Source organism: Ailuropoda melanoleuca, chromosome 6 (genome assembly GCF_002007445.2).
Source record: "Ailuropoda melanoleuca isolate Jingjing chromosome 6, ASM200744v2, whole genome shotgun sequence".
Taxonomy (NCBI): Eukaryota; Metazoa; Chordata; class Mammalia; order Carnivora; family Ursidae; genus Ailuropoda; species Ailuropoda melanoleuca.
The window spans coordinates 103,973,231-103,998,317 of NC_048223.1; the positions used below are offsets into that span (position 1 = coordinate 103,973,231).

Sequence of the window (25,087 nt, forward strand, 5' to 3'; positions counted from 1 at the left end):
TTAGTTTGTTGTAGTCCCATATGTTTATTTTTGCTTTTGTTTACCTTGCCTTTGGAGTCAGATCCAAATTAAAAAAAAAAAATCACAAAACCAACGTCAAAGACCTTGCCATCTTTTCTTCTCAGAATTCCATGGTTTCAGATCTTACATTCGTCTTTAACATTTTGAGTTAATTTTTATGTATGGTGTAAGATAGTGGTTTAGTTTCATTCATTTGTATGTAGCTGTCCCGTTTTCCCAACACCATTCATTGAAGACACTGTCCTTTCCCCCATTGTATACTCATGGCTCCTTTGTCCTAAAATCAACTAAGCATGTATGTGTGGGTTTATTTCTGGGCTCTCTATTCCATCCCATTGACCTACGTGCCTTTTTCATGCCAATACCATATTGTTTTGATTACTGTAGCTTTGTGGTATAGGGGGGAGGATTCTTGACTTGTAAGGTGGGGAAACTGCTTCACTATAACCTCCCCACCTCTGGAACAGCTTTTGGGGTTTGCAGACCTGAAAAGCATTGCAGGGTGCCCATGTGGCCAGCAGGTGGCGCCACGTGACCACAAGCTGCGGAGTGAGCGCCTCCCATAGGGAGAAGTGAGGCTCCAGAAGCAGCCGGTCGCTAGGTGCAGAGGCCACCGAGCCGCCGCTTAACCCCGGTAGAGCGGCGGGGACAAGTAGAGGTGGGTGGCGCAGCCGGTATCCCGGCTTTTCAGGCAAATGTGCATCTTAAGACCTCCCTAGCCGGTTTTCGGACTCCTGGGTCAGCCCTCTCCGTACGAACACTGAGCACTGCGGGAGCTGGCAGTGCGGTGCAGCGAAAACGGACCGCCTAGCGCCCCAGGACATTAGCCCAACACTGCCTACCCAGGTGCGGGAATCTACTACCGAGGCCCCTCAGGAGCGCCAGACCCACAGACGGCCCCTTTTCATTGGTAGCTGGACTGGAGGCCCCACCCCCTTTCGTACAGCTCTCATCTGTGACTGGCTCTCGGGCCCCAGCTGGCCACACCTCCTCCCCTCGCACATACACAAGAGTCACGCGCCTTTCAGTTGGAAACTTGGCGTGCTGAGGGGGACGGTGGCCTTCATTGCCCCACCCACAGACTTTGCTATTGGTCAGCCTCTCCGCTCATGACCACGCCCCCATTCCAGCCCCCTGGCTGGGAGGGCGGGCACCCGTGCGTGATTGGCTGGTCCGCCTGCCTCTCGCAGGAGCGGCTGGCGCTTCTCCCTCCCTCTAAACCCTCCCGCGAATCTCCAGGTTCCTCAGCTAGCCGAGGCCGAGTCAGTGTCAGTCAGGGAGCCGGACTGCCGAACACTGTGTGCGGACGCTCCGCTGCAGTCTCGCCCAGGGGCCCGTGCCTGCGCTCGCGCCGCCGGGTGGGAAGAATGAAGCCGCAGCTGGAGCAGCCACCCTATGATTGGCTGTGGCGCTTGTGAACCCGAAGTAAAGATGGCGGGCGGGCAGGCAGCCGCCGCACTGCCCACTTGGAAGATGGCGGCGCGCCGCAGCCTCAGCGCCCGCGGCCGGGGGGTCCTGCAGGCAGCGGCGGGGCGGCTGCTGCCGCTGCTACTGCTGAGCTGCTGCTGCGGCGCGGGCGGCTGCGCAGCAACGGGCGAGAACGAGGAGACTGTGATCATCGGGTTGCGGCTGGAGGACACGAACGACGTGTCGTTCATGGAAGGGGGGGCGCTGCGGGTGAGCGAGCGGACCCGGGTCAAGCTGCGGGTGTATGGGCAGAACATCAACAACGAGACGTGGTCCCGCATCGCCTTCACGGAGCATGAGCGGCGGCGCCACAGCCCGGGCGAGCGCGGGCTGGGGGGCCCCGCGCCGCCAGAGCCGGACAGCGGCCCCCAGCGCTGCGGCATCCGCACCTCAGATATCATCATCTTGCCCCACATCATTCTCAACCGCCGTACATCGGGCATCATTGAGATCGAGATCAAACCGCTACGCAAGATGGAGAAGAGCAAGTCCTATTACCTGTGCACATCACTCTCCACGCCAGCCCTGGGTGCCGGCGGCCCGGGGTCCGCGGGTGGCGCCGTCGGGGGCAAGGGCGGCTCCGGGGTGGCCGGGCTCCCGCCGCCCCCGTGGGCCGAGACCACCTGGATTTATCACGACGGCGAGGACACCAAGATGATTGTGGGCGAGGAGAAGAAGTTCCTGCTGCCCTTCTGGCTGCAGGTGATCTTCATTTCTCTGCTCCTGTGCCTGTCGGGCATGTTCAGCGGCCTCAACCTGGGGCTGATGGCCCTGGACCCGATGGAGCTGCGCATCGTGCAGAACTGCGGCACGGAGAAGGAGAAGAATTATGCCAAGCGCATCGAGCCCGTGCGCAGGCAGGGCAACTACCTGCTGTGCTCGCTGCTGCTGGGCAACGTGCTGGTCAACACCACGCTCACCATCCTGCTCGACGACATCGCCGGCTCAGGCCTCGTGGCGGTGGTGGTCTCCACCATCGGCATCGTCATCTTCGGGGAAATCGTGCCCCAGGCCATCTGCTCCCGGCACGGCCTGGCTGTGGGGGCCAACACCATCTTCCTCACCAAGTTTTTCATGATGATGACCTTCCCCGCTTCTTACCCGGTTAGCAAGCTGCTGGACTGCGTCCTGGGCCAGGAGATAGGCACTGTATATAACCGGGAAAAACTGCTGGAGATGCTCCGGGTCACCGACCCCTACAACGACCTCGTTAAGGAGGAGCTGAACATCATCCAAGGGGCGCTGGAGCTCCGCACCAAGACAGTGGAGGACGTGATGACTCCGCTCCGGGACTGCTTCATGATCACCGGCGAAGCCATTCTGGACTTCAACACCATGTCGGAGATCATGGAGAGCGGCTACACTCGTATTCCAGTATTTGAGGGGGAGCGCTCCAACATCGTGGACCTCCTCTTTGTCAAAGACTTGGCCTTCGTGGATCCAGATGACTGTACTCCCCTGAAAACGATCACTAAATTTTATAACCACCCCTTGCACTTTGTTTTCAATGACACCAAGTTGGACGCTATGCTGGAAGAATTTAAGAAAGGTGGGAAATTTTGGTATCTTTCATTGGCTTGCTCTTTCTCTCTCCATCCTCCTCCCTACTTGAGCCCTCTACCCTCAGACCAACCCCCCAAGGCGAGTTGACCGGAATTTCTCCTCTCTCTTAATTGCAAAGTTGAAAGGGTGGCGTGGATTTGGGGATGGATTGAACTAGTAAGCGCTTCTAGGTTTTTTTTTTTTTTAAGCACAAGGCTAACGTCACTGGCTTTTTCGCATTTCAAAAAGCAGGCGTTCTATTTTCCGTGCATGATATTGCCAGCCCCCTGGTCGTGAGGGGTCTGCTGCATTCATTGTCCCAGTTTTGAGTGGGTGGGTGCAAATAGGGGCCAGCTAGTGCCATGTTGCGACATCTGACTGAGATGTACTCATCTCCGGCGTTTGGAAAACATTTAAATAGTTTTTCTAAACCCAGTACAATCCTTTTCCTCCTTAAACATTCACTGACATTTCAGAGATTGGAAGTGCATTTTCAGTAGCTCTGTTCCTGGTTGTCAGGCCACCTGTGGGGCAGATTGAGGTCTGCCTTTGAGGATAGGGGATGGGTTAAGCCAAATGTCACCAAAAGGATTCACTCATTCGGATATGACTTGCCTAAGCTAGAAAAGGGTTTATTGTTTTTTTTTTTTTTAAGCAAAGTTAGTTATTAATGTATGACTTGGAAAGACTAGAGGTGAGTTAACCTTTTATGAGGCTATCTTGTCTAGCTTTCTTCACTATTTTTTTTTTTTATTTACTTGACAAATAAAATTTCCCAAGCCAAGTGTGGTTTTGGTGGAAATCTTGGACGTTTAACAATGGGATGACGCCCTCTATTGTGGTTTATTTATTTCTTGAGTTTTTCTGGTTTATAAGTGTTCTTTTTGACCTTGATCGTGTGGTATATTAAGTTGAAGTGTGTCTTCAAGTCAGAGCTCACTGTTCTGGGGAGTTTGAACAGGGAAGAGACGGGCAGAGTCTGATGTGCTCACCTTTCTTGCATGGTGGTATTTTTTGTTTGTTTTACCATGTAATGAACAGGCAAATAGCTACTCATGCTATTATTACTGGAATTCTGTCTTTAAAAAAGTTTCCAGTTAATAGTGTTGCCATTTGAAAACCAGGGGCCGCTGAGCTGTTTCATTGCTATGGTGCTAGTGCAGGTATGTGTATGTAACCTTTAATGACTTGGTAGTTCTCAAAACTAAGTTTTCCTTCTTCAAATAGAATTTTGAGCACTCAAGAGTGGTGTCTCCACTGAAAAAGGCTGTGTGTAAGTGGTGACAGCTCCCTGGACGTGGTGATCGGAACATCCCCATAGAGCGTGTGGTTGCCCTAATTCCATTCTCCTGGCTGAATGGTGTCCTCTCTGGAACAGGATCACATTGCAGTAATTTTCAGATAAAGGAATAGAGCAGAATGTGCTTCAGAGATTGGTAATTTGCATTTAAAAGCGGAAGGAGATTCTTCTGGATTCTTAAACAGTAAAAAGAAAATGTCCATTATCTCTAGGTGACGGAGCTTCGTTTGAGGGTGTCATTATCCTTTCACTGCTAAGCTGTTAATTAGAGCGTCTGACCAATCTCTTCTTTCATTTTGCAGTAATATCTCTAGTACAGAAAGACACCTCGCAATGCTTGAAAATGCCTCTGAAATATTTTCTTTCTGTTGCTAGGTTTTGCAACATTGAGACAGATAATTTAATCCATGATTTTTTTATTCAGAATTTTCGCCTATCTCCTGATGGATTGAAACACTAGTGCGTCCTCCCTGCTGAATGAAGCCTTTTCTTCACTTCCATATCTTTTTTTCTTGGAGAATTTAGCTCTTCACCTTACAGCTCATTAATCTTGCCCCTACCTCAAAATTTCAAAATTGGCATCATTTTGAAACTTGTCTTTGGTTGTCCTTGAACAATATTCCTATGTATTTTCTGTGGTTTATTTTCGGGAGGAACTTTTTCTCCCCAACGTTACCTCTCACATTACCTTTAGATAACTGAGTTCCTAATATTTTCCCATGAATTTTTGAAAAATAGTAATGCACAGGACTTTATTTTTGGAGATAGTACAAGTTAAAGGGACACTCAGGTTAGTGGCATGTATGGAAGAGCAGGCAAAAATGGTTGCAAATGGGAAATTTCAGCCATCATCTTAAAAGGATAGAGTGGGTGTTTGTTACTTAAACTGTAAGAACCATTGATGTTTCACCTTCCCTTTCTTGATCTTGTTTTTGATGAGTTTGGCCACTTTAACCTTACTAACAGCTGTGTTAGTTCTTTCTTCCCTGTGAGTTAAACTATTTCACCAGATACTGTTTTCTTTATTTTCTAATTCAATTTGAAGTACTGTGAACAGTCAACCTTTATTGTTTTTTCTCTGTTGAAGAATGGTGTGTGGGATGGTGCGAAGGCTTTTTCTTCCTCTCTTTCCTTCCTTCTCCTAGTAATACCAACTGTAACTCCCTCTAACTGTTAGATCATTAATCCAGATCTCATTGAAGATTGCCCTTCCCAACTAAGAGTGCCTGCCTTGAAGTCTTTTCTGTACAGAGCTGTACATCATCAGCGTGAGTCACGCTTTCCCACCGAGGGGAAAGGTTTGCAATGTGAAAAGAAATGAAAAGCTACCTTTATATAAGTATATGTGAATGTCTTTTTTCTACGGATTAGAACTTTTTGCCTGGCTACTTGGAAACTCAGCTTTCCTTGAGGTTAGAAGACAGTCACTGTACTCATTTTACAGTTAGCTTATTACTGATTGTGCCAGGCACGGGGCTGAATGCTGTGCACTAATCACCTTGTTTAAATCTCATAATGGCCAAGCAAAGCATTTTCTGCATTTTACAACTGAGGGAATTGAGGCTCAGGTTACATGATCTGTTCAAGGTCATACAGTAATTTGTTGATTTGGGGTTTTAACTCCGGTCCATGTGACAGCCAAACGGGGCTCTTAACTACTCTGGGCTTAACCATGACGCTGGTCCCCTTGATTCTGATCTTACCCTTCTGGTTTGAGTGAGCGTGAAGTTTGGTCTTTCGTCAAAACGTTGCTTCAGAGCTTGTTGGGCAACAGTCACAGAATTGTCTTTAAACATATAGATGGCTTTAAACCCAGTGCTTCTGTGATGTTGTACATAACAGTTGGTTTCCCCACTTTTGCCATGAAAACAAATCAGTTTTTTGGCCTGGGTGATCCTAAATCTAAAGAATTCTATTTCCATGCCAAGCATCAAGTTTCATTTTGAAAATGTTTTATACTAACATTGTAATGTACTAGAGTGCTGATTTAATGAAATACTTTACAGCTGGTTTTCTAATAGCTAAAACACGTGGTAATGGTTCACTCTTGTTTTTTATCTGTCCTGTTGCAAGGATGACTCAAATTCAGTTTTGTGTTTTAATCTCGATTTTATTTGCATTTTTGTTGCCCCCTGTATAGTGATTGCTAATGAGCACCCTTTACAGCTCTGCCCCTCTGTGCTCCATGCAATCATTCTTTTTCTTCTGTTACTTTTGTAGTTACTTACAAATCTAAATGAGAGAATAAAAGTAAACCCCAGTAGGAGACTATGAGGCTTCTAGAAAAACTGTCTTGAAGCAAATTGTGGAGAGGTAGGAAAGCTAAATCGAAGGTTGCTACCTTTGTATGCAGAAAGGACACCAGAGGTTCTCCTTGGACCTGACAAAACCTTCATTATAAAACATTGTGGACTCTTGGCCCCCCAGTTGAGTCTACTGGGGTTGAATTTGAAGAATTAGTAACCAGTTATCATTGTTCTGTTCTGTTTTGTTTTTTTCTTTTCGCTTTGTAACAATGGCATTCCAGCTTGCAGCACATGCAGTTCTGTAGTGGCTAGGGACTTAGCCAGGCTCTTTTCTAGCTTTTCCTTAACTAGGAACAGGTAGGATCACCAGATCATGTTCCTTGAGGGAAGAGTGCAACGTGTAGTTTTCACTTAAAACATTAGGTGTACAATTCTCTCTTCCTATAACACAAGTCTTTCCATATCCATGTGCTGTGAGTTTAATGTCGAAAACTTCTTTCTTCACCAAATAAAGTGTTCCACTTGCCTAGAATCTAGAAGGATGTTTTTCTTGATGTTTAAAGGCATGGATGATGGCAGGGATGGAGGGGTGGATATGTTTGCTTCTGTGATCAGTATGTTTAGTAACTTTGTACAGTAACAGCGTTACACTGGTGTAATTTTGTATGTTTTTAGATCATCGCTATGAAATACCCAGCTGGTGTATAAGGGGGTGGAAGGCAGGCAGCTTGAGAATCATCTCCCCCAGTGTTTGCAGAACTTATCAGATGATAAGAACTACTTGGGTCACTTACTAAGAATAAGGTCCCAGGCTTCACGCAGAGGTGTCCTGAAGCAGAATCTAGGGAAGGAGCCTTGGGACACATATTGTTAACAGTTACTCTACAGTTAGGTGAGTTTAGAAAATGTTGGTCAATAAGGAAAGTAAACCCTGAGAAGGAGAGAAAGTTAAGTGACTAACCCACCTAGTCAGTAACATTAACAAGACTAGCATCCGAGTCCCTTTTTACAGACTGGAGTTCTTTCCACTCCATCAAGCAGGCCTCCTGGTCCCAAGTTAGAGGTAATTCTGGTCAGTTAAAGGTATCTTTGTCATTGGAAAAGCAAATATTCAGATTTGCCATTGGTTTTGGCCCTGTGATTTTCATGTCAATATTTTTGACATCCCGGAGTCAAGCCATTGTTGACAGGCATTTTGTTACACAGAAAATAAATCTGAACATGTGAGCTCATTTTATTTTAGATTATTGCTTTGATTGAGTTTTTACTCCACTGAGGTCAGACTATGAGGGTATTTCAGGAAACAGGTCCTGAGATTGCTTGAAGTCTTAGTAGTTAAATATAAGATGTGTCTTTTGAGTTAACTTGTTTTGGATATCCATGAACGATGTGTTCTCCCTTTGATTGTGTCTTCTATGAGAGTAACGAACATTGGATTTGAGACTTTAGGGCAAAACTTCTTTGGCTTTTTAAATTTTTGTTCACAGTACAGGTCGGTAAGTTTTCCATTGAAATATTCATCAAAGCATTTGAAGTATGTGCCCCATTCATGCGTCTCTCTGTCCTATGTGTCCCCCCCCCCTTTTTAAATAATATAAGTTAAATTCTTCCCGAGAATCATGCCTGATTTGGGAGGTTGTTTGTGATAATAGGACCATGGAAGCTTGAGCATAGCTTTTTAGGTCAGGAGACAACCATAGTTGAATACTGGCTCTGACTTGGTATGGTTTGGATGAAACAGGGAAGGACCTCGTTCTGCTTTTCTCTTGGTTTTTGTGGGGATTACACACTACCAGCCTCTCCCCACAAAGGGCCCAGAATTATTTAAATTTTGAAACATTCCAAACTCTGGGAGGGACCAGTTAATTTTAATTACTAGCAAATCTAAACACAATTTAAAATATCATTAACCAGGAAAACCCACAAAATGGACTGAGCCAACATAATATTTATAGTTTTATTTGTTCTTGAAATACTAAGACTTTAAAAAACAAATCTCTGGACTCCAATTAGATATTTACTTTGGTTCTGTATAAAATAGTATATTTCTTTCTAAGGGACCCTATCTTATAAACACATATATTTAACTGGTAGTAAACTTCAATTCCAGTAAGCTTTGCTTGGAATATAAAGAACGTTTATTAAACTAAATACATGGAAATGGTTGACTAGGATTGCATACAATTTATTTTAGTATTCTCTTTTCACCTGCTTTTTCTCAGGACACAAATCAGAAAGCCGCAATCCTACCAACGTTGAAAAAGAGAGACACACTTAAGCGCGCCTGGCTGGCTCAGTCGCTAGAGTATGTGACTGTTGATCTCGGGGCTGTGAGTTCTAGCCCACCTCAGGTGTAGAGATTACTTTATTTATTTATTTATTTTTTAAAGATTTTTAATTTTATTTTTATCTGACAGAGATAGAGACAGCCAGCGAGAGAGGGAACACAAGCAGGGGGAGTGGGAGAGGAAGAAGCAGGCTCACAGCAGAGGAGCCTGAAGTAGAGATTACTTTAAAAAAAAAAACAAAACTTTTTTTATTGTTGTTGTTTAGGTGGCTTTATTAAATCACGGGGACAGGACCTGTGCGGGGAAGAAAGGGCTATCTAATCTTTTTTTTTTTTTTTTTTTTGTTTTTTTTTTTTTTTTTTTTGAGATTTGTTTTAGAGAGAAAGCGAGGGGGAGGGGCAGAAGTCAAGGGAGAGAGAATCCCAAGTAGACTCCATGCTGAGTGCAGAGCCCGTCTCGGGGCTGGATCCCACCACCCCCAAGACCACGACCTGAGCTGAAACCAAAAGTCAGAGGCTCAACCTACTGTACTTACCCAAGGTGCCCCACCCCTCCACCCCCCAAAAAATAAAATCTTAAAAAAAGAAAAAGAGACACTAAGAAGCATTCTTTCTTTCAACATCACAGACACTGGCAACTCCGGAATGTTTACACAGAGGGAATGTAGGGGTAGCACCCTGGCCGGGGGAGCTAGGGAACCAATAACAATCATCCGCTATAGATGATCTGTATTAGGTTGGCTTAGTGGCTGATGGAGATAATGGGGGTGCCGACTACTCCCCCCCATTTTACCTTAGTGCTACCGCTGACTGTAAGTACTGCTGTAATGATGGGGAGATGCTTATTTCTTCAGACTTCACCCCCCCCCTTGCTGTCAGACCGAGGCGGGAATGTTTATTTGAATTTACATCCTGCGGAGAAGATACCACTTGCTAATGCAAAGGTTAAGAATAAAGTCCTCTTCCTAGATCTACTTTGGACAAGTAACTTACTCTCTTTAAGTCTCAGTTTTTTTCCATGGTAAAATGGGATGTTTTCTGACTCCTAGGGTACTTAGTAAGAATTAATGTGGTAATGAATGTAAAAATGCTTCTAATAGTACCTGGCATTTAGTGCTCAGTGAACCATTGTTTTCGTCATGATGATGCTGTCGGCTCCTCATCTTCTTGGTCTTTCTCTGGACTAGGTATTGCTAGTCAAGAGACGCCTTGAGCCATGTCGGCTCATAGTTGTTACGGATGGCAGAAGCTTGAAAGTGGATATTTTTTTCTTTTATGGTGATTGAATTCCACCCTCTGTTACTTTTCTCACAGTTGCTGTTAACTTGATAAGATAGCCACATGCATACATACTTTGAAGGAAAACAGAATTACCTGTTCTACCCTTCTTAGAGTAAGACCACTGAATTAGAAAATCATTCTGGCTGGTATCAAAAAGACAAGAAATAACAAAGGTTGGTGAGGATGTGCAGAGAAGTGAACCCATGTGCACTGTTGCTGGGATGGTAAATTGGGTGGCCACTGTGGAAAGGAGTATGAAGGTTCTTCAAAAAATTTGAAATAGAAATACCATATGATCCACTAATTCCACTACTGGGTATTTACCCACAGAAAATGAAAACACTAATTTGAAAAGATATAAGCACCCTATGTTTATTGTAGCATTATTTACAATGGCCAGATTATGGAAGCAGCTGAAGTGGCGATTGATAGGTCAGTGGATAAAGAAGATCTGGTGTGTGCGTGTGTGTGTGTGTGTGTGTGTGTGATATATATGTGTGTGTAATATATGCATATAAAATATATGCAATGGAATATTACTCAGCCATAAAAAGGATGAAATCTTGTCATTTGCAGCAGCATGGGTGGATTTAGAGGGTGTAATGCTGAGTGAAATAAGTCAGTCAGAGAAAGAAAAATGCCATATGATTTCGCTTATATGTGGATTCTAAAAAACAAAGCAAATGAACAAATGAAACAAAAAAGCAGGAATAGACCCATAAATACAGAGAACAAACTGGTGGTTGCCAGAGGGGAGGGGGCTGGGAGGGTGAGCAAAATGGGTGAAGGGGAGTGGGAGGTACAGGCTTCCAGCTATGGGATGAATAAGTCACAGGGATGATTGGTACCACGTAGGGAATAGAGTCAATGGTACTGTAATGTTGTATGGTGACAGATGGTAGCTACACTGTGGTGAGCACAGCATAATGTATAGACTTGTGAAATCACTATGGTGTACACCTGAAACTAATGTAATGTGTGTCAACTATACTTTAATAATAATAATAATAAAAATAAAAATCTTCAATCTCTTTGACTAAGGGACTAAAAAAGACTACGAAGTTTGAAAGAAATAGAGTAAGTGCTCATGGATTTTGGAAGCCCTTGAATAACCAAAGTTTGAAGCCTAAAAGGAAGATCTCACATTACTTTGAAAACATCTTTTAACATTGATTATATCAAAAGCATAAAAAAATGGTAATATCTAATATAGCAAATTTTTTTTCCTTATAGCAATGTAAATTTGTAATACTTTTGGAAGGCAACCAGGAGTCATTAAAATGTCCTGCCCTTTGGGTTAATAATCTTCCCCCCCACCCCGGAAATCTTAATTCAGTGGTATAATTCAAGAGAAGAAAAAAGCTACATTGGCTTTTCATATTGCATATATATTGCAACATTATCTATAAATAGTGAAAAATTGGAAATAAATAACACTTCAAGGCAGGGCATGGAAGGGGGGGAGTTAAGAAAAATATACATGTCAACTAATTATAACCATTTAATGATAATGTTGAAGGCAATAAGGCAATATGGGAAAATTTAGACTGATTATTTTGCGTGGATTATAGGCATGCAAAAATATTCAGTGCGTGGACTGAAGGGGAACATGGAAATAAGGAAAGTAGTTGATGTGTTAGGATAGGGTGATCATAGCCAGTCTTTGCAAAAAATCTTTTTGTTAACTTTGTACAATAACATACTAAGGAAAAATTTAGGTCTGCTGAGAACATTATGAATCCTTATCCTAGGGAAACTAACCTTTGCTCATATTAGGGAAATCGTATTATTCCATTACTCCTTAGGGACATTTTACTGCTGAAACAAATGGTTCCTTTAAAAATTTTTAAAATTGAAATATAATTCACATATCATACAACTTGGTGGTTTTCAGTGTATTCATAAGGTTGTGCAACCATTACTACTGTCTACTTCCAGAACATTTTCATTGCTCCAAAAAGAAACCCTGTACCTATTGGCAGCTACACTTCATTCCCCACTCCCCACAGTCCCTGGAAACCATTAATGTGGCCCTTTGTGTCTGGCTTCTTTCACTTAGCATAATGTTTTCAAGGTTCATCCATGTTGTAGAGTGTATCAGTATTTAATTCCTTTTTATAGTCAAATAATATTCCATTTTATGGAGATATATATATATATATATATATATACCACATTTTGTTTATCCATTTATCAGTTGTTGAACATTTAGGCTACTCCTACTTTTTGGCAATTACAATTAATGTTGCTATGAATATTGGTATACGTGTTTTTATGGACATATATTTTCAATTCTTTTGTGTATATACATAGGAGTAAGATTGCTGGGTCATATGCTAACCCACTTTTCAACTGTTTGAGAAACTGCCGAACTGTTTTCCAGTCTCTGCACCATTTTACATTCCTACCAACAATGTATTAGGGTTCCAATTTCTCCATATTTTTGCCAACTTTTTTTTACTGTACTTTAAAATAAAAAAAAATATTTTTTATTATTATAGTCATCTGGTAGGTGTGAAATGGTATCTCATTGTGGTTTTGATTTATATTGCCCTGATGTCTAATGGTGTTGAGCATCTCTTCACGTGCTTATTGGCCCTTTGTATATCTTCAGATCCTTTGCCCATTTTTATTTTTTATTTTTTAAAAAGATTTTATTTATTTATTTGACAGAGAGAGAGACAGCCAGCGAGAGAGGGAACACAAGCAGGGGGAGTGGGAGAGGAAGAAGCAGGCTCCCAGTGGAGGAGCCTGATGTGGGGCTCGATCCCAGAACACTGGGATCACGCCCTGAGCCGAAGGCAGACGCTTAAGGACTGCACCATCCAGGCGCCCCTTTTTGCCCATTTTTAAATTGGATTATTTGTCTTTTTATTATTGTAAGAATTCTTTTTTTTTTTAAAGGTTTTATTTATTGTAGAGCACGGGAGAGAGAGTGCATATGCATGAGCCAGGGGAGGGGCAGAGGGAAAGAATTTCAAGCAGATTCCCTGATGAGCATGGAGACCAACATGGGGCTTGATCTCAGGACTCTGAGATCTTGACTTGGGCAGAAATCAAGAGTCAGATGCTTAACTGATTAAGCCACCCAGGTGCCCTTGACTTGAAAGAATTCTTTAACAATTCTGGATACTGTATCACATATGCTTATCAGATATATGATTTGCAAATATTTTCTCTCATTCTGAGTTGTCTTTTCATTTTCTTTATTTTTTTATTTTTTTAAATATTTTATTTATTTATGTGACAGAGATAGACAGCCAGTGAGAGAGGGAACACAAGCAGGGGGGGGTGGGAGAGGAAGAAGCAGGCTCACAGCGGAGGAGCCTGACNAGCAGGGGGGGGTGGGAGAGGAAGAAGCAGGCTCACAGCGGAGGAGCCTGACGCGGGGCTTGATCCCATAACGCCAGGATCACGCCCTGAGCCGAAGGCAGACGCTTAACCGCTGTGCCACCCAGGCGCCCCATCTTTTCATTTTCTTTAAATCAGAAAAGTTTTTAATTTTGATGAAGCGCAATTTATCCCTTTTTTTTCTTTTGTTTTTTTTTGTCTTCATTGTCGTATCTAAGAAACCATTGCCTAATCCGAGGTCAAAAAGATTTATGCCTTTATTTTCTTCTAAGATTTTCATAGTTTTAGCTCTTATATCTAGACTTTAAACCAGTTTTGAGTTAATTTTTGTATATGGTGTGAGGTAGGGATCCAACTTACTCTTTATGTGCATTGATATCAAGTAGTTCCAGCACCATTTCTTGAAAAGACTGTTCTTTCTTCATTGAATTGTCTTAGCATCCTTGTCACAAGTCAATTGATCATAAATGTGAAGATTGATTTCTGGACTCTATAAATTCTGTTTCACTGATCTGTATGTCTTCCTTATGCCGGTGACACACTGTTCTGGTTCTTGCAGCTTTGTAGTAAGTTTAGAAATTGGGGAGTATGAGTTCTCCAATTTTGTTCTTCTTTTCCATAATAGTTTTGATTGTCAGGATCCCTTGCATTTCCATATGAATTTTTCATGGATCTTGTGCATTTCTGCAAAAAGGCAGTTGGAATATTGATAGAGATTGCATTGAATCTGTAGATCAATTTTGGGAGTATTGCAATGTCAACAATATTAAATCTTCCATCCATGAATATGGGATGTCTTTCCATTTATTTAGGTCTTATTTAATTTCCTTTAGCAATGTTTTGTGTATTTGCAATCTTTTTTTTTTAAACAAAACACTTAGGAATAAATTTAATTTTTTTGATGCTATTATAAATGGAATTGTTTTATTTATTTCATTTTCAGGATTATTCATTGCTAATATATATAATTCGTTTTTGATCTTGTGTCCTGCAACTTTGCTGAACTCATTTATTAGCTAACAAACTGTTCTTAAAATGTAAAAGTGGGGTGCCTGGGTGGCTCATTCAGTTAAGCATCTGACTCTTGGTTTCAGCCCAGGTCATGATTTTAGGGTCCTGAGATGGAGCACTGTATTGGGCTCCACGCTCAGTGGGGAGTCTGCTTAAGATTCTCTTTTTGCCTCTGCCTTTGCCGCTCTTCCCTGCACATGCTCTCTCTCTCTCTAAAATAAGTAAGTCTTTTAAAAATTATATAAAAGTGCTTTTCAAAAACATGTGAGTGTTTTGGGGTTATTTTATGTTTGTTTCATTTGGTTGTAGTGAATTTTATATTTTCCATAAAAAATTTAGTCATTTTTACTTGCCACTTTCCTATGTATAGAGTGAAGAACCTTCTATTGTTACTGACAACGTCATTCTTTGGAAAGTTTGATAAGAAAGAGTAAATTTTCTATTTCAGGTTAGGTATAGGTTAAAAAAAAAAAAAGGACTGCATGAAATGTGTCAAAGAGACCAAAAATACAGTTGGCTGGAGCTTGGGAGTTTAAAAGTTAATCTTTCTAATATTTAGAGTGGCTTTGTATTAGATTTGGGATTTGGGCTAAGAGATGAGCACAGAAAGACTGTTTTTGTTCGCTTAATATCTAAGGGGCTTTGTAGTGCCTTTCTTTTCCAGGCCATTTTACCAAGGGTTTCCTTTGGGTCATTTTTAGAGACTACGGAAAATCCTGGCATATAGTCACTCTGCATTTCCTCCTGCCATCATCAGTATCATCCTTGAGGTTTTGGGGTACCAGGTAACCAGAAGAAACAAAAAGAAACTCTCTGTTCTTTTCTTTCTTTCTTTCTTTCTTTCTTTCTTTCTTTCTTTCTTTCTTTCTTTCTTTCTTTCTTTCTTTTTTTTTAAATAGGTGCTGGGGGTGGAGTGAAGGGCTGGTAATCTGAGAGGGAAACTGTTCTCCCATGCTAGCAAAGACAGACTGAGGGCATCATCTGATCTTTATGGGAGTGTGCAAAGCCTCAGGTTTTCCATTTGCCCATCTGCAATCATAAAAACAATGTGCTGACTCAACTGGGAGCCTCTGCAGAATGGCATCTGGGGTTTAGGCAGTCCTGAGAATCATGCGAGAGATGGGAATATTTGAGCAGGTTTGAAGAGGTAACATTGAAAACAGCTATAACAGGACAGCACGCTCTCTCATCTCCTTCAGCATTTGTTTCGTTTAGTCACTAGTGGAACTCCTTGATTCAGTGTGTGGCAGGAATAATTTGGTCTTGGCGAGTTGATTTCTGAGCAGAGATATTTTTCTTGCTCCAGTGGTTATTAAACTCCAGGGGCATAGGGTTGGTTGTGTGTGGGGGGTGAGGTTCTGCTGGAAGCAAGTCATTTCAGTAAAATATTTTTATAATCATCGTGTGTGGGCCATCTGCTTAGGCTTTCTTTCTTTAAACTTTTATTTCCTCGTTCCTGTATACATACATTTACCTGCAAAGACTAGACGAACACTTGCCAAAATGTTAACTAACAATGACTATGATGGTGGATTTTAAGGGAGGAAGTGCATTTTTCTGTGTTGCTTCCCTTTGTTTTAAGCATGTATTTTGTAATGTTTTGGGGAAATAAAATCTGGTAAAATGTTATTAAAAGTAAATTTTATAACTTGAACTACTGATGTAGGTATTAAGTGATACTCAGTATATTTGGGTGAAATTCATGCTTAGGAAAATTTGTTGTAATGCAATCATGCTGTCATTTGTGCCATTTATCCCCCATCAGAATCCTTAGCCTTTGGGTGAAAGATGAATAGCATTTTAAAGCTCAGAAGATATGTGTGTGTGTGTGTGTGTGTGTGTGTACGCTCGTGCACGTGTGCATGCCAGCAGCTTGGTAAAATTAACTTTGTGTCATATTTGTTTTCAAAGCATGTTATTAGGTGACAAAATATAGTTTGTTTAGGTTTGTGTCTGGACCGCCTGGAATGAAGCTGTTTGATACTTACTTGGTTGCCCTTATTAAATCAAAGATTGGTGAAGCAGTTCAGTTATAGCTAGAGTTGTGCTTTGGGCATAAAGCTATAATCTCAAAACACTTCTCATCTGGAGATTGATTCTGAAAACTGATGCATCCTTTTATCTGTAGAAATCATCACCGTGAATTCAGAGATGATCATTAAAAGGAGACAAAAAAATAAAAAGAACGTTTTGGAAGCACTCATGCTTGAAGCTCAGTGGTTTCCAGTCTTACACATTTTGCTAAAATAAAAAGACATTTTAACTTTGATGAGGATCAAGGTTTTGTTTAGTTTTGTTTTCGTTTTGATTATACTTCTATAAAATTGAACACCTATTATACATCATTTATCCCAGACAGATAAAAGATGTGATTTTCTTTCTTTTTCTGAATGTATACAGGAACTTTATAGAATAAGTTAGCTGTCATTTAGGTGTCTTTCCTAAAGTCTGTTTTTATTTTATTATTATTTATTTATTTATTTATTTATTGAATTTATTTTTAAGTGATCTCTATACCCAGCATGGGGCTCGAGCTCACAACCCCAAGATCAAGAGTCACATGCTCTTCCAACTGAGCCAGCCGGGCATCCCCTAAAGTCTGTTTTTATTACATTTAATATTAATTTAATTTAATTAGGATTTTATTTATTTATTTGAGAGAGAGAGAATGTGAGTGAGGGGAGGATCAGAGGGAGAGAGAGGAGCATACTCCCCTCTGAGCAAAGAGCCCCACTCCAGGCTTGATCCCAGGACCCTAAGATCATAACCTGAGCTGAAGGCAGATGCTAACCTACTAAGCCACCCAGGAGCCCCTAATTTAATTTAATTTAATTTAATTTTTTAAAGATTTATTTATTTATTTAAGAGAGAGGGTGAGTGCATGAGGGAGAGAGACAGAGGAAGAGGGAAAGAGAATCTCAAGCAGACCCCCTTCCTCCACTGAGTGGGGAGCCTGATGTGGGGCTCAATCCCATGACCCTGAGATCATGACCTGAGCCAAAATCACAGAAATCAAGAGTCGGACACTCAACTGACTGAGCCACCCAGGCGACCCTGAAGTCTGTTTTTTACCTGACACAAAATAATGATGATGGATTTTGCTTATACTCCTTTTACCTAGCTGCCCAAGAAAACGAAGCATTTTAGGAAGAGAAATTGATGTTTGCCTTACTTACAAGCAGTATTGCTCTTAAGTAGTCCCATGCGTATTAGACAAATCTGTTATTTACTCAGTTCCTTGGTGTTTACAATTATAAAACGTTTTGGTAGGGTTCCTCTGCAGTGAAGCTCTTCACTTGACGTGGAACTTCCAGCCAGCATTTAAGCACTAGCCTTTTAAGTATGAATGGACAGCCAGACATCTCTGGATGTTTGAGGAGAGCCTCCAGTAGTTTGACAGTGAGACTAAATAAACAGAAAAAAGAAACTTAATTGACTTAAGCTGGTTTAGCTCACATTAGCTAAAATCCAACAAACTGGCAGTTATTACTATGGGTATTACTTTCTTGATGACCTCTTAAGGCCACTTACCAAACCAGCAATTAGTAGCAGATGTGAAGATTTGCTGCCTCTCTGTGCAGTGTAGGTAGGATCTTCCTGTATTCATTCAGCCCATGTGGTTGAGGCTCCCAACAAGGTGGAATGTGCGTAAATACTCCCATAAGGCTTGCTTAGCCTCCCCGCACATTCAGAGCCTAATGCAGGCGTTTCTGGCAGAGTTTTGTGTCTTAGGAAAGCATTACCTGGTTACTTTTCTTTTCTCCTTTTACTGCAAGATTTCTTAAGGCAGAGTAGTTACTTCCTTTTCCTTGCCCCTGATGGATTCGTCTTTAATCCTCTACAATCTGGCTTCAAACTGTCACAAGCAGTGACTTCCTTTATTGCCAGATCCGTGTCTTGGTTGTCATCCTTCCCAGCTTCCTTGTCTCCCTTGCTGTTTTTGGCATTAAGGCGAGGACCCCTCTTCTTTCCAGCTTGGCTCCGGTGGCATGATACAGCCCCGCCTTGGTTCTCCTCCTGTCTCTCTCAGACTTCCTTTTTCATTCTGGCTTCCTGATCACTTCCTTCCATTTCTAATTGAGCATTCTCCCAGAGTTTGCCTTTATCTCCGCCTTCCATGGTCTTTTTCCATCTTAAGGAAACTTGCTTTGAGGGACACCTGGGTGGCTTAGTCGGTTGAGAATCTGACTCTTGATTTTGCCTCGGGTCGTGATCTGGGGTCATGGGATCAAGCCCTGAGTCAGGTTACCTGCTCAGCGGGGGCAGGGGGTCTGCTTGAGATTCTCTCTCTCTCTGCCCCTCCCCTCTCTAAAAAAAAAAAAAAGAAGAAAACTTTCTTTGACTCATCTTTAATCCATAAGCATTTTTTAAGTGTTGTAGTAAATGACTGTGTGGGATGCAAAGATGAATTAGATATATTTCCTGCTATCAAGTAACTTGCAATACATATTTATGCTTTTTACCCCCCTGTGTCTTGTTACCAAATTTAATTGACGTATTTTGAAAATTCCTCTTATACTTTTTTCCTCTCCATTTTTTCTTCTACTACTCCTGCCCTTAGTCCCTTTTATTTATGTCTCGTTGAGTGCCTGCTATGTTTTAGATGTTCTGCAAATGCATTTTGAATGAATAAATCAAATCAGTCGCTCCATCTTGATTATTGTGAAACTTCCAAAATGGCTTTCTTTATTTTGTCTATTTCATCAAGTATACCTCTGCCAAGTTGATCTTCCTTAAGTATAACTTTCAGTTTACCAAAAATGCCCTAAAATTAAAATAATAAGATATTATCTGCTGTAGACTGAACTGTGCCGCCCCCCCCGCCCCATTTATATACTGAAGCTCTGACCTCCCATGTGATGATATTTGGAGATGGGACCTTTGGGAGATAATTAGGGTTAGATGAGGTGATTAGGTTGGGGCCCTCATGACGGGCTTAGTGGGGTTTATCAGAAGAGAAGGAGAGATCCTCTTCTCTCTGCCATGTGAGGACACTGTGAGAAAGCATCCATCTTTAACCCAGGAAGAGAGCTCTGGCCATGCACTGAATCAGCTAGCCCTTTGATCTTGGACTTCACAGCCTCTGTTTTTTACACCATCCAACCATGGTATTTTGTTATAGCAGCCTGACTAGTACATTATCTTTTTACCTATCCAAATGTCCAGGATTAAAAAAAAATGATAAAAGCAAGATGAGTAAGTTCTAGATGTCTGCTGAATAACATTGTACCTATTGTTCACAATACTGCGTTGTACACTTAAAAATTGAAGAGGGTAGATCTCATGTTAAGCACTCTTACCATAATAAAAGAAAATTGAAAAAATGATATTGTACAATTGTCAAGACCTTGGGAGATGTGGGCCTTTCTCATTGCACTTCCTGCTGCTTCCCCCCGACTCTGCTTCAACGGTACTGGCCCTCTGGCTGTTCCTTGAGGGCTGCAGGTGCTCTAGGCATGCTCCAGCCTTTAGGGCCTCTGTGACTGCAGTTCCCTCTTCCCGAATGCCCTTTCCCAGACAGCTTTATGGTTCTCTCCCTCCCTTCCTTCGGATCTTTACTCACATTTCACCGTGTTGGTGAGGCTGGCTGGCTGTGGTCTTCCTATCTAAAATTTCAGTGTGTCCCCTGCAATACTTATCAGCTTTCCCTTTGTTCTTTTTTCTTCCAACGCCCTATACTGGATCTTTTGCTTACTATTACATTAAATTTTTTTTTTCTCCCACAGACCTTAAGTTCCATGAGGGCAGGAACTTGTGTCTGTCTCGTTTCCTGCCATATTCCGCATAGGGCCTGGCACGTAGGTGTTCAATAAATACTGTGGAATGATTGAAATGAGTGTTATTGAGGGTGTGGTGTGAGGCAAGTTCTCTTCTATAATATCGATGGTAGTGTTAATTGGTGGAATCTTCCGGAAAGTCACTGGGCAGTGTGCTGAAGAACCTGCTGCCTTTTGTGTACCCCCTGTGGCTCCACTTCCAGGAACCCGCCTGCAGAAACTAATCAGAGGGAACTAATCTGCAAAACTTAAAACGCAGAGATACTTGTGTAAATATATTTAATTTTTTTAACTTACGAATTTTTAAAAATTGTGGTACACAGGACATAAAATTTACCATTTTTATGTGTGCAGTTCAGTAGTGTTAATTATATTCACATTGTTGTACGAACCAATCTCCAGAACTCTTTTCATCTGCAACTCTGTGCCCATTAAACGACTCCCCATTCCCTCTCCTCCCTGGCCCTGGCAACCACCATTCTGTTTTGTCGTTGAACTTGAGTACATTAGATACATTGTATGAATGGAATCATACAGTATTTGTCATTGTGACTGGCTTATCTCACTTAGTAGAATGTCCTTGGGTTCATCGATGTTGCAGCGTGTTAGAATATTCTTCCTTTTCAAGGCCGCATCATATTTCATTGTATGTATATACTATATTTTTTTCATCCATTCATCCATCGGTGGACACTTGGGTTGCTTCTGCCTTTTTACCGTTGTGAATAATGCAACTGTGCCCATAGGTGTACAAACATCCGTTCAAATGCCTGCTGTTAGTTCTTTTGAATATATACCCAGAAGTGCAGTTGAAAGATCATGTGGTTATTCTGTTTTTAATTTATTTAAGGAACTGAGTATTTTTTAAAATAGCAAAAAATTAGGGGTGCCTGGGTGGCTCAGTTGGTTAAGTGTCAGACTCTTGATTTTAGCTCAGGTCATGATCTCGGGGTTGTGAGATCCAGCCCTGCCTCGGCTCTGTGCTGGGTGTGGAGCCTGCTTGAGATTCTGTCTCTCCCTCTCCCTCTGCCCCTCACCCCCCACCTCTAAAAAAAAGAAGCCTTTAAAAAATAGCAAAAAAATCACGAACAATCTAAAAATCCAGTATTGAGGAATGGTTGCGCAAATCTAGGTATGTACATATGATGCAGCCATTTAGAGTAACATTTAAAAAAAATTTTATATATGTATGTATGTATGTATGTATTTTAGAGAGAGAGAGTGAGCAGGGGGAGGGACAGAGGGAGAGGAAGAGAATTGCAAGTAGACTTCTATGCTGAGCGGGGAGCCTGATGCGGGGCTCGGTCTCACGACCGAGATCATGACCTGAGCAGAAATCAAGAGTCAGACACTTAACCAGGTGCCCCCACATTTTTTTTAAGTTTTCTTTCTTTCTTTTTTTTTTTTTTAGTAATCTCTATACCCAGTGTGGGGCTCGAATCCACAACCCCAAGATCAAGAATCACATGCTATTCCTACTGAGCCAGCCAGGCACCCCTAGAGTAACATTTATAAAGTTTTTATCATAACATGGGGAAATGGTTGTTTTAAGTGAAAAGAGCAACAGAGTCTCAACTAAGTTTTGAAAACTACAGAAAAATTGGTAGGAAATACACCAAAATGTTAATAATAAAGATGGGATGATTTTTATATTTTTATATTTATCTTATACTTTTTTTGTGTTTTCTAAGTTACACAGGCATTACTCTTATTATTTAGGGTAAAAATACAAAAAAAGCCCCAACGCTACCAGAGTCCCCATTATCTACTGTATAGAATCCAGGCCCTTCTAGAGTTTACTGAGGTCTTTATACTTTGGCTCTAGTCCAGATTTGTACCTTCTGTCAGAAAGGGCTAATCTCACAACTGCATATGTAATGTATGTATATATATGTACGTGTATGTGTCTGTATCAGCACACACGTAAGTGTTTATAGGTCCATATGCCGTGGCCAGTACTTCTACTCATGTTCCTCTCCTCAGACAGTTCTGCCCATCTAAAACTTCTCTGCCTGTAATACCCAGTTAAAATTTCATTTTTTCCTGGAAGCTCTGCTGATCGCTGAACTCTTGTACCACTTATAATTATGTGCCACAATTAATATCTCATTTCTTAATTCTTTTCAGTCTCTAAATTGCTACCTCTGTGTCTCTCACATTGCCTATGTGGGAGATTCACCTTGCTTTTCTCTGCTTATGTAATTTCCACTCATCTTTTGCCATGCAACTTTTTATTTTGAAAAGAATTCCAGCACAGAAAAAGTTTAGTATATGTGCTGCCAAAGTGAGCACAACGCAGAAAAAGTTGAAATAACAGTACAATGAGTTCCTTATACCCCTCACCTGGTTTCACCATGTTACTGTTTTGCTACATGTGTTTCTTTTTCTATGTATACATATGAATGTATTTGTATCTGTGTGTGTATACGTGTGTGTGTATATATATATCTTTTTTCCTGAACCGTTAGTCATTGGAAAGTAGGCTGCAGATAGCATGCTGCCTCACTCCTGAATGCTTCATCATGTATCTCTTCAGTATAAATAGTTTCCTAAATCACAATACCATTTTCACACTCAAGAAACTTAGTATCAGTACAAACATGTTTAATATTCAGTCCATGGTCATTTAATTGTCCTATCTTTTTGGTGTTCTTCAATCTAGAATAGCTCCCTTTCCTTTTTTCTTTCATGACATTGACATTTTGGAGTCCAGGCTAGTTGATTTGTAGAATGTTGCACAGAAGGATTTGTCTGATTTTTTTTCCCCCCTCATAAAAAGAATCAAGGTTAAATCTTTTTTTTTTTTCTTCAAGACTATAGCATTGTGAAGTGCCTTCCTCCTTTAATAATTAATGAGTAATTTGTGGGGTGATATTTTGAGATTGTATACAGATCCTGGACACCCACAGACTTTCATCCATTGGTTTTGGCATCTTATTTGTATTGAAGGGTATCGTTCTGCAAAGTCGCCTTCGTCCACCTTTGTCTATAGTAGTCTGTTCCTTCTTCCATTGTATCATGAACATACATGTTTGAGGTAGGAAGAGATTATAGTGAATCTAGTTCAAACATCTTGTTTTCTAGGTGAACATTAAGTGATTTGCCTAAGAGCAATTGTGTAGTGACAAAGTTAGGACTAGAACCTGAATTTTCTGGTTCTTAATCCAGTCCTTTCTACCTGCCTCTTATTGATACTTAACCAATAATTCAAAACATAAAACAAATATGTACTACCTCAAATAGAGTAGAAGTTTTTTGCAAGTAGAAAGATATGTTGATTTTTCTTTTGCATGCATTCTTTTATTCATTTATTCCAAAGAGGCAAATCAGCCTCTTCTCCCAGCCAGTATCCTTCCCCTTCCAGTATCCTTCAGGCTCCCGCCACACTAAGGTAGAGCTCTGTCCTCTCTCACCTCTGTCTTCCTGTGTGCTGTTCCTTTGTCTGGTAACAGTCCTCTTTCCCTTCTCTTTTTTATGCATTTTACTTTTTATTTATTGACAAGTTTTATTTTTGACAAACATTATGTTTGTTTCAGGTGTATAATGTGATGTTTATATATATATATGCGTTGTGAAATGATTACCACAATCAGATTAATTAACATATCTATCACCTCCCATAGTTAACTCTTTTGTGTATGTGTGGTGAGAACCCTCTCAGCAAATTTCACTATAGAATAACTCAGTATTAACTATAGTCATGCTGTACATTAGGTCTCCAGAACTTATTCATCTTATAACTGAAAGTTTGTACCTTTGATTAACATCTCCCCTTTTCTCTTACCAAGAGTTCTACTTTTTTTCCCCCTAGATTCCACGTATAAGTAAAATCATGCAAGATTTGTTTTTCTTGTCCAGTTTATTTTACTTAGCATAATGTCCTCTGGGTTCGTCCATGTTGTTGCAAATGGCAGGATTTCCTTCTTTTTAAAGGCTGAGTGATATTCTGGGGCGTGTGTGTGTGTGTGTGTGTGTGTGTGTGTGTGTGTGTAACATTTTCTGTATCTATTCACCTATTGATGGACACTTAGGTTGTTTCCATATGGCTACTGTGAACTTGAGAGTGCAAGTATTTGTTTGAGATCGTGATTTTATTCTTTTGGATATATACGCAGAAGTGAGATGGATGGCTCGTATGGTAGTTCTATTTTTAATTTTTTGAGGAGCTTCCATACTGTTTTCCATGCTGGCTGTACCAGTTTGCATTCCTCCCAACAGTGCACAGGAGTTCCCTTTTCCTCGGTATCCTCTCCAACACTTGTTATCTTTTGACTTTTTGATGCTAGCCATCCCAAAAGGCATGAGGTGATAGCTTACTGTGGTTTTGATTTTCTTTTCCCTGGTTCGTGATGTTGGGCACCTTTTCATATGCCGCTTGGCCATTTCTGTGTCTTGTTTGGAAACATGTCTATTCGCTTCCTTTGCCCATTTTAAAAACTGAGTTATTTGGTTTTTGCGTTTGAGTTGTAGGAGTTCCTTATATGTTCCGGATGATTAACCCCTCGTTGGATATATGGTTTGCAATTTTTTTTCCCATTCCATAGGCTGTGTTTTTATTTTGTTGATTGTTTGCTTTGTAGAAGCCTTTTAGTTAGATGTAGGCCTCCTGTTTATTGTTGCTTTTGTTTCCTGTGCTCTTGGTGTCAATTCCAAAAAATCATTGCTAAGACCGATGTTAAGGAGCCTTTCCCCTTATTTACCTTCTCTGTTTGACTGTTACGTGAACTGAATTGAGTTCTGCAGAGGAGGCCTTTACCTACGTATCTTTAGGCTGAGTTAGGTACCCTCTTTTGTTATTATAGGA

The 25,087-nt window shown here is 41.2% G+C and overlaps 1 protein-coding gene across 4 annotated transcripts in view; it reads left to right on the plus strand.

Annotated features, from left to right (window-relative positions):
* The first annotated feature begins 1,222 nt into the window (after nt 1-1,222).
* Nucleotides 1,223-25,087, plus strand: part of CNNM2 (cyclin and CBS domain divalent metal cation transport mediator 2) — a 150,588-nt gene continuing 126,723 nt past the window's right edge. Inside the window, exon 1 of one of the 4 annotated variants that reach the window (XM_034663203.1) lies at nt 1,223-3,037. In XM_034663203.1, the coding sequence (XP_034519094.1) occupies nt 1,417-3,037 (1,621 nt within the window). In that variant the 5' untranslated portion in view covers nt 1,223-1,416. The remainder of the gene's footprint in view (nt 3,038-25,087) is intronic. The other 3 variants (XR_004626254.1, XM_034663202.1, XM_019809427.2) reach the window with 3 other exon arrangements.